Raw genomic sequence first — 13,142 nt, forward strand, 5'->3', positions numbered from 1 at the left:
TTTTTTTGACACTACAATAAATCTGTTTTTTGAAGAATAGTTTGATGTAGTTGGATTATTCAAGGTATTTCCTCTAATTTTACAGCTTATTTTGAGTTTCTAGTTCTTGTAAAGCTACTTTGATGGACTGTAGTGGAAATAAAACAGTGAGCAAAGAAATCTATTCAGAGGATTATTGCTTTTAATAGCATTATTTTAAAAATATGAACATGCTGAGCGCTCAACACTGTACGGCAAATTTCAAAGGAGCGTAAGAGAGAAAGAGGGAGGTACAGTCGTGCCAGACAGACATTTTTTCATGTCCCCCCCAACAATTACTCTCTGAAATATTGCTGTTTATTTTCCCCCCAATAATGAAATGGGATTTCCGCCCCTGGGCCGATCAGTAATGATGATAATATAATATCAGTGTTAGTGGCTGATGCAGTGAGTGTGTTTGTTAATAACTGTATGGGATTCATTATGTCTTCACTTAGGATCAGCTTACTGGTATTTTCTTTCATCACATCTTTCAAAAACACGTCTATGATAAAAGAAAATACCAATAAGCTTGTGTTTGTTAACAGTTTGCATCACACGACCATGAGTGGTGTGTTCATTTACAGTTTGCTTCAACTCATTTCCACCACGTGACTTTTCCTGTGCATCGTCACTGAGCGGGGAGATTTATGATGCACAAGAAAACCTCCCTCAGAAATAAATACAAAGTGCATGATTATGATTATGATGATTTTATTTTTGTTTTAGCTTTTTTTTCTTGTATTTCTGGGTGACAAAGATATGAAACAGCTTAAAATTTACAGTTTCTTGCCCGGCTGAGAGTCGCTTCTCTGGATCGAACATGACCACAAATGATGGTTTCTGAAGATTTTCTCACATTTCTCAGCTGAGTTTCAGTCTTGGTTTTTGTTTCGGTCGCCTGGAGCCCATAGCCTCTGTTCTGCAGCGCCCCCTGCTGGCCAGACCGCCACATGACGAGCAGTACCCAACTCTCTGTCCTTCAGTGAAACTTTATTGGCAGCAGGTTTCAGTCCACAGCATATTCAGCATATTCCTTATAATCTCCTTCATACACTCCACAAGTAAAGTGTGTGACGTCTGTTTATTAAAAAAAAAAGTGTTTAGCGTTTAATTTGCCTGTTTTTATTTTTATTTCTTGTTTTTGGTGGGTTGTGTTGTATGCTTTATGGCATTTTAAAATGCATGCATGTTTGTATTTGTGCATGTATGAGCATGAATGTATGGGTGCATGTGTGTATGTTGCTGTATATAGTTTTATATTTTTATAATGTACAATCATGTGCATGTATTTTTCTGTTTCTTATTAATGTGAATTCTGCCTCCGGTCAGTTTTGGACTGTGAGCAAGAAAATCAATGAACTCAAACTCACTTCTACTTTGAGGTAAAACTTGAAAAGGTATTATTATTATTATTTTGTTATTATTGTTATTATTATTGTTGTTGTTGTTGGTGGTAGTGATTCTCATGGAGTTGGATACAGACGGGAGGAGACCGGATGTTTCCTCGCTGGTTTTTATTCCGCGGCTCGTCTTCATCCTGCTAAACTGAACACTGTCAGAGTAAAATGACAGAAATTTGAATTTTCAACAGTGTCTGCAGCAGTGGGCGGGACTCCAGGCGGCGGTGAGATGTGATTGGCTGCTTGTCGGCTCGTCTGTCACACACATGAGCGACCTGAGGGGCGCTGTGATGCTGTGACCTTGTCCCGCCTCACGACTCCTCCCCCGGCTGCTTTTTAAAATCACCAAAAATAAAAAAAAATACAAATAAAAAAAGTCATCTGAGCATTCTGACTGGCAGTGGATTCGTCCCGTCGCCACAGCGTCACATCCTCACGCCAAAATGAAACGACAACAAATCCCAGCTCCACCGGCGGCTCCTCCACAGGGCTTCACATACAGGGAACAGGAAACAGGAAACAGGAAGTGGGTCTGTGCGTGGGGGCGGTGGGCGGGTCCTCAGCGGCCGCGGCGGCGCTCCTGCTGCTGCTGAGTCGGCAGCTTCCTGCGGTCCTTCACGGCGTTCCTCCTCCTCTTCTTGCTCAGGAAGTTCTCCAGCTTGCCGCTCCGCTTCAGAGCCGTGAACTTTTCAGCGAGCTGCAGCTTCTTCTGGTCGGCTGGAGAGGAAGAGGAGGAGGAGGAAGAGGAAGATTTAAAAAAAAAAAAAATCATTTATTTACAATTTCTTCTTTACAAGACATTTGTGGTACATAAATAAAAAGGTTAAGCAAAGAGCTGTTATACTTAGAGTAGGCACATTTTGTATTTCAATTCTCCCACGTTTGTTATATTGCACAGAATGTTTTTGTAACACCAGGAGAGGAAGAAGGAGAAGAGCAAGAGGAAGAGGAAGGAGAAGAGGAAGAAGAGGAAGAGGAACAAGAGGTTAAAGGAAGAAGAAGAAGAAGAGGAAGAGGAAGAGGAAGAGGAGGAAGAAGAGGAAGAAGAGTTCAGACAGAGCTCCACTCACAACTGACAGGTGAAACTGCACACGGGCAATTTTGTTTTTGAGCTGATTTGCAGTTTTTTTTAATTCTGACTATCTTTGTGCAAACTTAATTAATTAATTATTAAAAAAAAAAAATTAAAAATAAAAACACTAGAATAATCAAATCAAATCAATCCCCAACAGTCGGCGGCTGCTTGTGGTTTCTTTCTTATGAATCCACTGGAACTTGAAAACGACTTTTCTTTTCTACTTTTCTTTCTTTGGCTTAGAAATAAAATCAAGTTAGAAAACGAGTTTGGATTCGTTTTTAAAGGAGTGAACATTCTGGAGTGGAAAATGAGCTTTTTCACGTTTTTGGGACTTTACAGGAAACAGAGCTCGTTCTCCTCTGGGACGAGATGGACCACAGGGGGGCGATAGAGACACACTCAGTCACTGGTGGTAAATCTGTGGTAACGGCACCGTCCCGGGACACTGCCTTCGTCCAAAAACCTGTCGTAGCGAGGCGTTTAAGGTCCCACAAAGGCAACGAATTTTGATCCTCAGTTGTACTAATAATATGTGTGTGTGTGTGTGTGTGTGTGTGTGTGTGTGTGTGTGTGTGTGTGTGTGTGTTCCACGGTGCTGGTGTCCCATTAACACCGTTCGTCTGTGAGTGGCTTTAATGACGTCGGGGCAGGTGCTGGCGTACCTGGGCGTACCTGTGGAAACGGCTGGTTGTCATGGTAACAAGAACTTACACTTCTTGAGGAAGAAGGGCTGGCGGCCGCTCTCGGCGAGTTCCCTCTGCCTCCTCTTCAGCTGCAGCTCCTGCTCCCTCTGCTGCTCCCGGCTCCTCCTCGCACGCTCCTGGTTCTCCTGCACGCGCACGCACACACACACACACACACACACACACACACACACACACACACACACACACACACACACACACACACACACACACACACACACACACACACACACCCACACACACACACAGTCAGCCTCAGGCCTCGCTCGCTGTGCTCATCCTCTTCGCTGCGACTCAAACGGTTTACATTTTAAACGAGCAAAACGATGAAATGACGAAAATGCAAACGATTGGACAAAATGAATTTGCTGACAGCAGAACGAGCGCAGCCTGACAGAGACGGGAGGGGTTTTTTTTCATGACTCATGAATGAATTCATCAGTTCAATCGCACTTTTATCACGCCTTCATCAACTTCATTTTTATCTTTTCAATTTTGAATTCGATCGACTTTTCATAAAAATACTAATCTGGAGAAGTGATGATGGTTTTAAATCCCTTAATCTCTGATTTCACCCTTAACTTCCTCCCTCAGTGTCTCAGATTTAGGGCTGGGTGATGCATGAATATCTCACTGATGTCATGATATGACAGATCAGTTAGTGGTGGGCGATATGACGATATATATCGTAGGTACGATAGAAAAATGTCTATCACTTCATTTCTCCTCAATCGTTTCTATCGCCATTTTATCAATTCAAGCGAATTTTCACCGTGCAGGCCACTGTGAATGTATTATTGTTGTCACTGGTCGCCAATATGCACTCAGATTATGAAACAAACAAGAATAAAAAATTATTTTCACAAAGAAGATGCCATTCTGTGGACTCTCCGTTGCTGGTTTTGCGACATTACGCTGCTTTGCGTTATTCACCTGGTACAACAACACACACGGGCAAGCAGAGACACGGAAACATGGAGGAGGAAGAAGGCTTAGAAAATGCATCATTCTCGCAATCGCAGCCGCGAAGGAAGCCAAGATTATTTGTCTTATTTCAAGTCAAAAATGTCTTATTTTTAGTCAAAATATCTCATTACACTTAAAATAAGACATGATCACCTCAGAAGTCACTTGTTTTTAGACAACTGTCTCTTGTTTCAAGTGAAAATTTGCTTGTTTCATTGTCAAAATTTGCCAGTGGAAAAAGTGAAAATTCACTTGAAATAAGTGAAAATTAGCTAGAAACAAGAAACAAATTTTGCCAATGAAACAAGCAAATTTTCACTTGAAACAAGAGACAGTTGTCTAAAAACAAGTTACTTCTGAGGTGATCATGTCTTATTTTAAGTGTAATGAGATATTTTGACTAGAAATAAGACATTTTTGACTTGAAATAAGACAAATAATCTTGGTAAGATTTTGAGTTTTTGCAGTGTGGTATATCGTTATCGTGATATAAAATGGTCCATATCGTGATAGGAGATTTTTTTCATATCGCCCACCCCAAAGATCAGTATAAATATTGTCTGGGTAATAAATGTAGTTTTCTGAACTTATTATTCTGTTGCAGCTGCTTCGGCTTCATCTCCACAACAAATGTGTGTCTCAAAGCCCTAAAACTGACAAAATGACTTCTTACCACATATTTATTGTGCTTTTATTGTGTTTTATACAGTGCACTGGGTTGGAGGGGGTTGCATTTATTTACTTATCTTTAAGTATCTTGTGATTTATGATTTTTGTCTTTGTGTCCTGTATTTTAATCAGCTGCTATGACATTTTAATTTGGATTAATAAAGTCATCTATCATCGCTAAAATATCGATTTTGAGGTATTTGGTCAAATGATATTTAATTCTGTCCACATCACCAAGGACGACTTTTACTGAGGGAAACCTCGCGATCTCCTCTGGGATTTAAAATAAAAATAAAATTAAAATAAAATCTGCTGGTCTGAGTGAAGCTCGGCTGCACAGCGACAATGAACCGGCTGATGAACGCTTCATCAGTTGTCAATAACTTTCTTAACTCTGGTTAAGAAAACCGGGCAGACTCCCTTTAGACTGTGGCTCCATTTTTCACCCTTTACTCTCCTCGCCTGATCAGCTGACAGGAGAGGGAAGACAGATTACAGATTACAGATTACAGATTAAGGCCCAGAGAGCCTCCTCACCATCCTCTGCAGCAGAGCCTGCAGCTTCTCCTTCCTCTGGTTGTTTTTCTTTGACTTCTTCAGCTTCTTCTGGACGACCTGCGACACACACACACACACACACACACACACACACACACACACACACACACACACACACACCAACAGGAGGCCGTCATTTTCTCTTTTACTGCAGAAACTGATCATCTCTGTCCTGGACTTTCCCTGCACGAGTGTCTGCAGGGAGGCCTGGGCAATAAAAATCAATTAAGTCCATAATTTGGATTTATGATTGAAATCAATAAAAAAAAAAAAAAAAAACATCTGAATTGCAGGACTGGACTAAATAGTTTTTGTATGTTTAGTATAACAATATATAAACTTTATAAGCTGCTATCAAAGATGTTTTGTGGCTGCAGGTGAGTTTGAGGGAAACGTCTCCTCTGATAGTGACGGCTGCAGAGCTTCACACAGCAAAACAATAAAACAATAAAACAATAAAAACAATAAAAACAGGAGGAAACGGCGTCATACATCTCATCAGTTTGCTCCGAGGAAACAGCAGAGGCAGCATGAAGACCAACAAGAGACACATACAACGAAAACAACAAGCAAAAATAAAAGTCGTAATAAAATGAGTCAGATATGAAAAGCAGAAAATAAACAAACAAGTAAAGAAACAGACAAATAAATAACTAAATAAGCAAATAAAAAGTCCAAACTGTGGACCGAAAAGTAGATGAGACATTAAGAGTGAAGGACAAAATAACAGAAAAGAGTAAAAGAGATGAAAAGTGCAACCAGAAAACAGAAGAACAGACCAAACCAGCTCAAACACATGAATGAAAACAGAAATAAATAAATAAATCTGATGAATTCTATTAAAGGCAAGGCTGGAAAGGCAGAGTCTGGAGTTTGTTCTTGAAAAATCACCAAACAGCAAAGACTCCCGGAACTCAGGACTGGCGGTCGGTGAAAAAGGGGAGTAATCTGGATTAAAATCAGAGATTGTGAAAAGTCTGGGATTATGTTGGCGACGACGCGTCTCACCTGTCGCTCTCGCTGCCGGATGTCGTCCAGGAACTTGTACGTCTTCTCAAAGATCTCCGGTTTGTATTCTCCGGACAGATCGTCGAACCGAGGATCTCTGGAGACCTGGAGAGAGGAGGAGGAGGAGGGAGAGAGAGACGAAGAGGAGGAAGAGGAGGAGGGAGAGGAGGAGGGAGAGAGAGAGGAGGAGGGAGAGGAGGAGGGAGAGAGAGACGAAGAGGGAGAGGGAGAGGAGGAGGGAGAGGGAGAGAGAGAGGAGGAGGAGGAAGAGGAGGAGGGAGAGAGAGAGGAGGAGGGAGAGGAGGAGGGAGAGAGAGAGGAGGAGGGAGAGGAGGAGGGAGAGGGAGAGGGAGAGAGAGGAGGAGGAGGCGGAGCAGGAGGAGGAGGCGGAGCAGGAGGAGGAGGAGGAAGAGGGAGAGGGAGAGGGAGAGAAGGAGGAAGAGAGGAAGGGGGAGAGGGAGGGGGAGAGGGAGAGAGAGAGGAAGAGGAGGAGGAGGAGGAGGGAGAGGGAGAGAGAGGAAGAGGGAGAGAGAGAGGAGGAGGAAGAGGAGGAGGGATAGGAAGAGGGAGAGAGGAAGAGGAGGAGGAAGAGGAGGTGGGAGAGGGAGAGGAAGAGGGAGAGGGAGATAGAGAGGAGGAGGAGGAAGAGGAAGAGGAGGAGGAGGAGGAGGAGGGAGAGGGAGAGAGAGAGAGAGAGACAGGAAGAGGAAAAACGAGTGAACGACAGAAACACTGGATTCCTGCCTGCGCTCGGTGAAATTCAAACCCTCGGTGTCGTCTGAGAGGAAAGCAGTGAAACACTGTCATCGTGTTTCAGGGTCATTTCATATTCAAGATATTCAATGTGGGAAAAAAAATAATAACTAACTGCAGTGTTTCTTTCTTTACAGGGCGAGGAGGAAACTGTCAGACATGTTCTAATAAATACATCAGATGACATTTCTCGTCTTTTATTCTAGTTAATTCTTCACTTAATTTTAGTGTTACTGCTCCTTTTTTTGATTTTATTTTTATTTTTATTTTCCAGTCCCAGTTGAGTCTCCAGACTGGGTTCTCTGGTCCCGGTTGGGCTGTTCTTGTGTCAAAATGTTGAGTTGGAGCTGAGTTGTTGTGCACGTCTCAGTAATAAACTGATAATAACTGGATGAATTTGATCAAACTGACAAACTAAAACTAAAATTTTATGTATATTTTTGTTTCGTTTTGCAAGACATCGTTTCACCGTTTTGTTGTTTTTCTAAAGTCTAGTTTTTATTTTTATTTCAATTAAACTTAAAATTTCTTCACACCAAGTTTTGTTTTAGTGAACTATAATAACCTCAGGTGTGAGTGATGTATGGAGACTCCCACTGCCCGATGATCTGTCCCCGCGAGGCGTTTAAGGAACTCTGCCGCCCGGCTCATGGCGGCGCTCTGACGTCCAGATCATGATAGCACTGCTTTTTATTGTTTTTTTTTTTTTTTTTACATATCAACTGAAACTGGTTTTGCTGTGAGCGACACGATGTGGCACAAGTTTGAGTTTCACTGGTTTGTATGAAAAGTGCAGGACCAACTTGGTTGGTCCTGATGAAGGTTGATAGACCGAAACGTTGACCCAATAAACAGCAGAGCTTTAATGTGAGTGCGAGAGCAAGTTGTGACTTTTTTGCAGTGAATGTGTCTGGGGATCTGCTCCTAGCACCACCCATTTCAGGAGAATGTGCACGTTGATCAAGCTTTAATTGTATGAAAAGTGCGACATGGATCAAGTCTGATTCAATGTGGGTCTGACAGAAAAGCCAACAAGCTAAACTAAAAGACAGAAACAGTCGGTCAGAAGGACAGTCAGTCAGGACAGCCGGTCAGGACAGCCGGTCAGAAGGACAGTCGGTCAAAAGGACAGTCGGTCAGAAGGACAGCCGGTCAGGACAGCCGGTCAGGACAGTTGGTCAAAACAGCTGGTCAGGACAGCCGGTCAGAAGGACAGTCGGTCAGAGGGACAGTCGGACAGAAAGACAGTCAGTCGGAAGGACAGCCAGTCAGGACAGTCGGTCAGAAGGACAGTCGGTCAGGACAGTCGGTCAGGGGGACAGGCGGACAGAAAGACAGTCAGTCGGAAGGACAGCCAGTCAGGACAGTCGGTCAGAAGGACAGTCGGTCAGGACAGTCGGTCAGGGGGACAGGCGGACAGAAAGACAGTCAGTCGGAAGGACAGCCAGTCAGGACAGTCAGTCAGAAGGACAGCCGGTCAGAAGGACAGCAGGTCAGAAGGACAGTCGGTCAGGACAGTCGGTCAGAAGGACAGTCGGTCAGAGGGACAGGCGGACAGAAAGACAGTCAGTCGGAAGGACAGCCAGTCAGGACAGTCAGTCAGGACAGTCAGTCAGAAGGACAGTTGGTCAGAAGGACAGCCGGTCAGAAGGACAGCAGGTCAGAAGGACAGTCGGTCAGGACAGCCGGTCAGGACAGTCGGTCAGAAGGACAGTCGGTCAGAAGGACAGCCGGTCAGAAGGACAGCAGGTCAGAAGGACAGTCGGTCAGGACAGTCGGTCAGAAGGACAGTCGGTCAGGACAGTCGGTCAGAAGGACAGTCGGTCAGAAGGACAGCAGGTCAGAAGGACAGTCGGTCAGGACAGTCGGTCAGAAGGACAGTCGGTCAGGACAGTCGGTCAGAAGGACAGCAGGTCAGGACAGCCGGTCAGAAGGACAGTCGGTCAGAAGGACAGTCGGTCAGAGGGACAGGCAGACAGAAAGACAGTCAGTCGGAAGGACAGCCAGTCAGGACAGTCAGTCAGAAGGACAGCCGGTCAGAAGGACAGCCGGTCAGAAGGACAGTCGGTCAGGACAGCTGGTCAGGACAGTCAGTCAGGACAGTCAGTCAGAAGGACAGTCGGTCAGAAGGACAGCCGGTCAGAAGGACAGTCGGTCAGGACAGCTGGTCAGGACAGTCAGTCAGGACAGTCAGTCAGGACAGTCAGTCAGAAGGACAGTCGGTCAGAAGGACAGCCGGTCAGAAGGACAGTCGGTCAGGACAGCTGGTCAGGACAGTCAGTCAGGACAGTCAGTCAGAAGGACAGTCAGTCAGAAGGACAGCCGGTCAGAAGGACAGCCAGTCAGGACAGCCGGTCAGAAGGACAGCCGGTCAGAAGGACAGTCGGTCAGAAGGACAGCCGGTCAGAAGGACAGCCGGTCAGAAGGACAGTCGGTCAGGACAGCTGGTCAGGACAGTCGGTCAGGGGGACAGTTGGTCAGGACAGCCGGTCAGGACAGCAGGTCAGAAGGACAGTCGGACAGCCGCTCGGCGTTCCCGTGGTAACGCCGCCTCACACTCACGGGCTTCTTGACGGGGACGACCTGCCTCAGGAAGGGCGCCGGCCTCTTGGCTGAGAGCTCGGTGGGCCTGAACAGAGACACAGACAGCAGCTCAGCAAACTGAACCCACTCCAGACATCTTCAACTGTTTACCTTCAGTACAATCAAATCAACAAGAAGCAGCTTTCCATTTGTTCTCAAACTAAAAACAGAAAAACACCCCCCAGCAGCACTGCAGCTGCTGTGTCTTTACAAAGCACTGAAGTCTCGACAGAGTATTTTTTCTCATTTACCTGCAAAACGATGCAGCAAGGTGCTTCAGCATAAGGTAAGATAAGATATTCCTTTATTAGTCCCACAGTGGGGAAATTTCAAGCATTACAGCAGCAAAGTGGATAGCAAAATATGAAGCATAATTTACAGTATCAATAGATAATAAATAGCAACAAGCAATACAAACACTATAAACAAGGAATATAGAAAAAATAGAAATATGAACAATTTAAACAACAGAAGAAAATAACCTAAACCTGAGCAACAACACGCTCCGACGGAGGTTCATGAGACCAAGTGACAGAACCTGATGCCCGGTACTGGGCTTCAGGAACTGTCAGACTTGATCCAGCCTTATGGAGTCACCCCTTCCTGAGGGCCCTTTCACGCCCCCCCTCCTGTTTGCTCTTCAGTTTGATCTGAACCGAAACGACAGGCGTTAAACCTCCGCCGGACCGAAGAGCCGCCAACAAGAGATGGCCTCGGTCTGGACCTAACTGATCCACGGTTCCCTTCGTTTCTAGTGTGAAAACAGTTTTTTTGGGATGGTTCAGACTTTTGGACCGATTAAAGTGGAGCACACCTTGCGTGCAGCAGTGCACTATGGGTAAAATGAGCCGTGTCTCTTTAAGGGGAACCAAGTCAACGCCCTCAAACAGACAGAAACGTCTGAGTCAAAGCAGGGACCTTGTAGCGAATTCAAACTGGAAACTAAATCGAAATGCACCTTAATAATCTAAAGCTCTGCTGTTGTGCTGGAGGTTGATGCTGCTGGAAGTGAAGTCAGAACATTATTATTATCATAGCGGACGCAGGCCGGGGGGAGGGGTGGGGGGTGGGGAAGTGTCGCTCGGGCGGCGCCTCACCTGTTCTTGTTGAGGCGTTTCCTGGCGCCGTGGCTCGCCGGCGTCTCGCTGCTGCCGTAGGCGACTTGGTTGTAAACTTTGGTGCCCAGTTTGTTCTGCAGCTTCAGGACGTCCTCAAAGCTCATGGAGGCCAGCTCTGCAGGGGGGGTGGGGGGGCACAGAACAGCTGATGAGCCACAACACAACGTGGCTCTGCCGTCTGCCAGCCAGCAGGGGGCAGCGCTGCACCCTCGCCCTGACTGCTCTGCTAAACCCTGCCTTCACTAACCAGGATTAACCGCCTCCATCAGAGAGGAAGTTTTAATTACTTTATCCCACTTTTGCACCTTAAACACATGCTCTCTTTTTTCTAACGCTGATATACCTGGTCAGCTGATTAATCAATCAACAGAAAATCAATCAATCGTTTCAATAATCAATTTAAAAGATGAGAATGTGCCTTTATCAGTGGTGGAAACACTTTTCCTTCATCCATCCAGACTCACCCTTTTTAATGTTTTCTCTGGTCTGGACTTCTGCGCTGCCGCCACCGTCTTCCAGCTGCGCACCATCTTCATCATCGTCATCTTCATCATCATCGTCGTCATCATCATCATCTTCAGAGCCTTCGGTGTCATCCTCGTCCTCCTCTTCATGACCACCATCCAACACATCTTCTTCCTCCTCTTCTTCCTCCTCCTCTTCTTCCTCCTCCTCCTCCTGTTCCTCGGCACTTAACTCCTCCTCTCCCTCTCCCTCTTCATCAGCTCCTCCTCTTCCTCTGCTGGTGAGCAGAGCAAAGTTTTTCTCCACGTCGGAGTCTTCATCGCTGCTGCTGCCGCTCTGCATCCTCACCTTCCTCCTCCCAGCTGCCTCCTCTTCCTCAGTTGTCGGCTGGGGAGAGAGAACAGGCCGCAGCTAATGATTCGTTTCACAGTCGATTCATTTATCTTTTTATTATTATTATTATTTTATTAATCCATAATCTTACCAAAACAAGAGCCCCAAGACAGAACTGGACACTGAGGAACTAGAACTAAAACAAAAAGCTTCCCTCTGCTTCAGGGCCCTCACCTGACAAAACCACACCTGTAACATAACACACCTTTACTAACACAACACACATCTACAGCAACATAAACACACCTGTAGTAGTAGTGTGTGTGTGTGTGTGTTATGTTTTGAGTACCTGAATCATAAACTTAAATTTTTATTACAATCATTGTCTGGAGGTTTAAATTACTGACCCCATTTGATTAAAAAAAATGTAAATATGAAAGTAAATAAAGGGTTAAAAGATTAATAGCTAATGAAAACAACAATAATCTTTTTTTTTTTTTGCACATTGGGTACTTAGATCTCTAGTGTCATCTTTTATTCTTTATTTTTTTTTATTTATTTATCTTGCAATCTGTGGATACTGTTGAAAACTGTGAATTTCCTTCGGGATGAATAAAGTATCTATCTATCTATCTATACTTTCTGTTGATCGATTCATTATTCCAACATGACTTCCTGATCAAGGCTGTTGCTTCCATTCTGTTTAAAGTGCAGCAGCAGTCCTCTGCACCAAACTCCATTTAGAAATGGAGCATTTTAAAGTGTCCCTGTCTCCTGGCACAAACCCAGCCGGTGCAGCTGGACATCAGAGAGCCTGAACACATCACCATGAGCCGCTCTTTAATGCGGAGCTAATGGCAACACCGCAGGCGGCCGTGAAGCGCACTTTTTGGACGCTTTGAGCCGCGTCATGTTTGTTCCGGTGTCACACAACTCTGAGCGTTTTCGGCATGTTTGGCATTTTGTTAAAATATTCTGTAAGTCGTTTACGGTTACCGACACTGAGCCAGGTTTGTAAATGTAACGTTACTTTGGTCCCGTTTTCTCCTAAAACAAGAGAAAAGCGTATCGGACATATGAACGAGTTTCCGTTCCGCCACGAAAAAAAATATTAAATTAAAAACAAAACTCTGCGAGCAGCTCCAGACTCACCGGGCTGATCCTCCGGACGAGCGAATTATATTAATGATATTATTTGATTTTTGCTTGAAGTCAAACTCTTCCTGTGTTGCTGAGCCCCATTACCCACGTGTGTACACGTCACAAGCTCAATGTAATAGCCCGGCACTTCCGCTCATGACTTTCAAAGTAAAGCTCTTTCAGAATCAGAATCAGAATCAGAATACTTTATTGATCCCCAGGGGGAAATTACTTTTCGTTACAATAACAACTCCCACTCAAAGTGTAAAGTAAAAAGAGCAAATAGTCAAGAAAAATAAAGAAATAAAGGAATATGAATATAAATATAAATATATATAGAATAAAA

General features: G+C 44.7%; 1 protein-coding gene across 2 annotated transcripts; it reads right to left on the reverse strand.

Annotated features, from left to right (window-relative positions):
• Positions 1-724: 724 nt before the first annotated feature.
• rrp36 (ribosomal RNA processing 36) lies at positions 725-12,942 on the reverse strand. Of its 2 annotated transcripts, XM_030050912.1 has the most exons (9): positions 12,809-12,903; positions 11,808-11,905; positions 11,323-11,710; positions 10,838-10,973; positions 9,720-9,786; positions 6,405-6,509; positions 5,376-5,453; positions 3,211-3,328; positions 725-2,138 (listed from the first exon to the last, which is right to left on the reverse strand). In XM_030050912.1, exons 3-9 carry the CDS (start codon positions 11,663-11,665, stop codon positions 1,981-1,983), a joined length of 1,005 nt encoding a protein of 334 aa, XP_029906772.1. In that variant the 5' UTR covers positions 11,666-11,710; positions 11,808-11,905; positions 12,809-12,903; the 3' UTR covers positions 725-1,980. The 2 variants fall into 2 exon arrangements, with proteins under 2 accessions (XP_029906772.1, XP_029906681.1); XM_030050821.1 differs by lacking the exon at positions 11,808-11,905 and having other exon boundaries at positions 12,809-12,942.
• Positions 12,943-13,142: the final 200 nt, after the last annotated feature.

Source organism: Myripristis murdjan, chromosome 1, assembly GCF_902150065.1.
Source record: "Myripristis murdjan chromosome 1, fMyrMur1.1, whole genome shotgun sequence".
NCBI lineage: Eukaryota > Metazoa > Chordata > Actinopteri > Holocentriformes > Holocentridae > Myripristis > Myripristis murdjan.

Bases quoted from the DNA above. Each gene is read 5' to 3' on its own strand.
- rrp36 (XM_030050821.1), bottom strand. From the start codon at position 11,665: ATGCAGAGCGGCAGCAGCAGCGATGAAGACTCCGACGTGGAGAAAAAC. The intron at 9,787-10,837 runs GTGAGGCGCCGC...GTCTCTGTTCAG, and splicing joins AAACGCCTCAACAAGAACAG to GCCCACCGAGCTCTCAGCCA. The intron at 6,510-9,719 runs GTGAGTGTGAGG...TCCTCTCTCCAG, and splicing joins TCGTCCCCGTCAAGAAGCCC to GTCTCCAGAGATCCTCGGTT.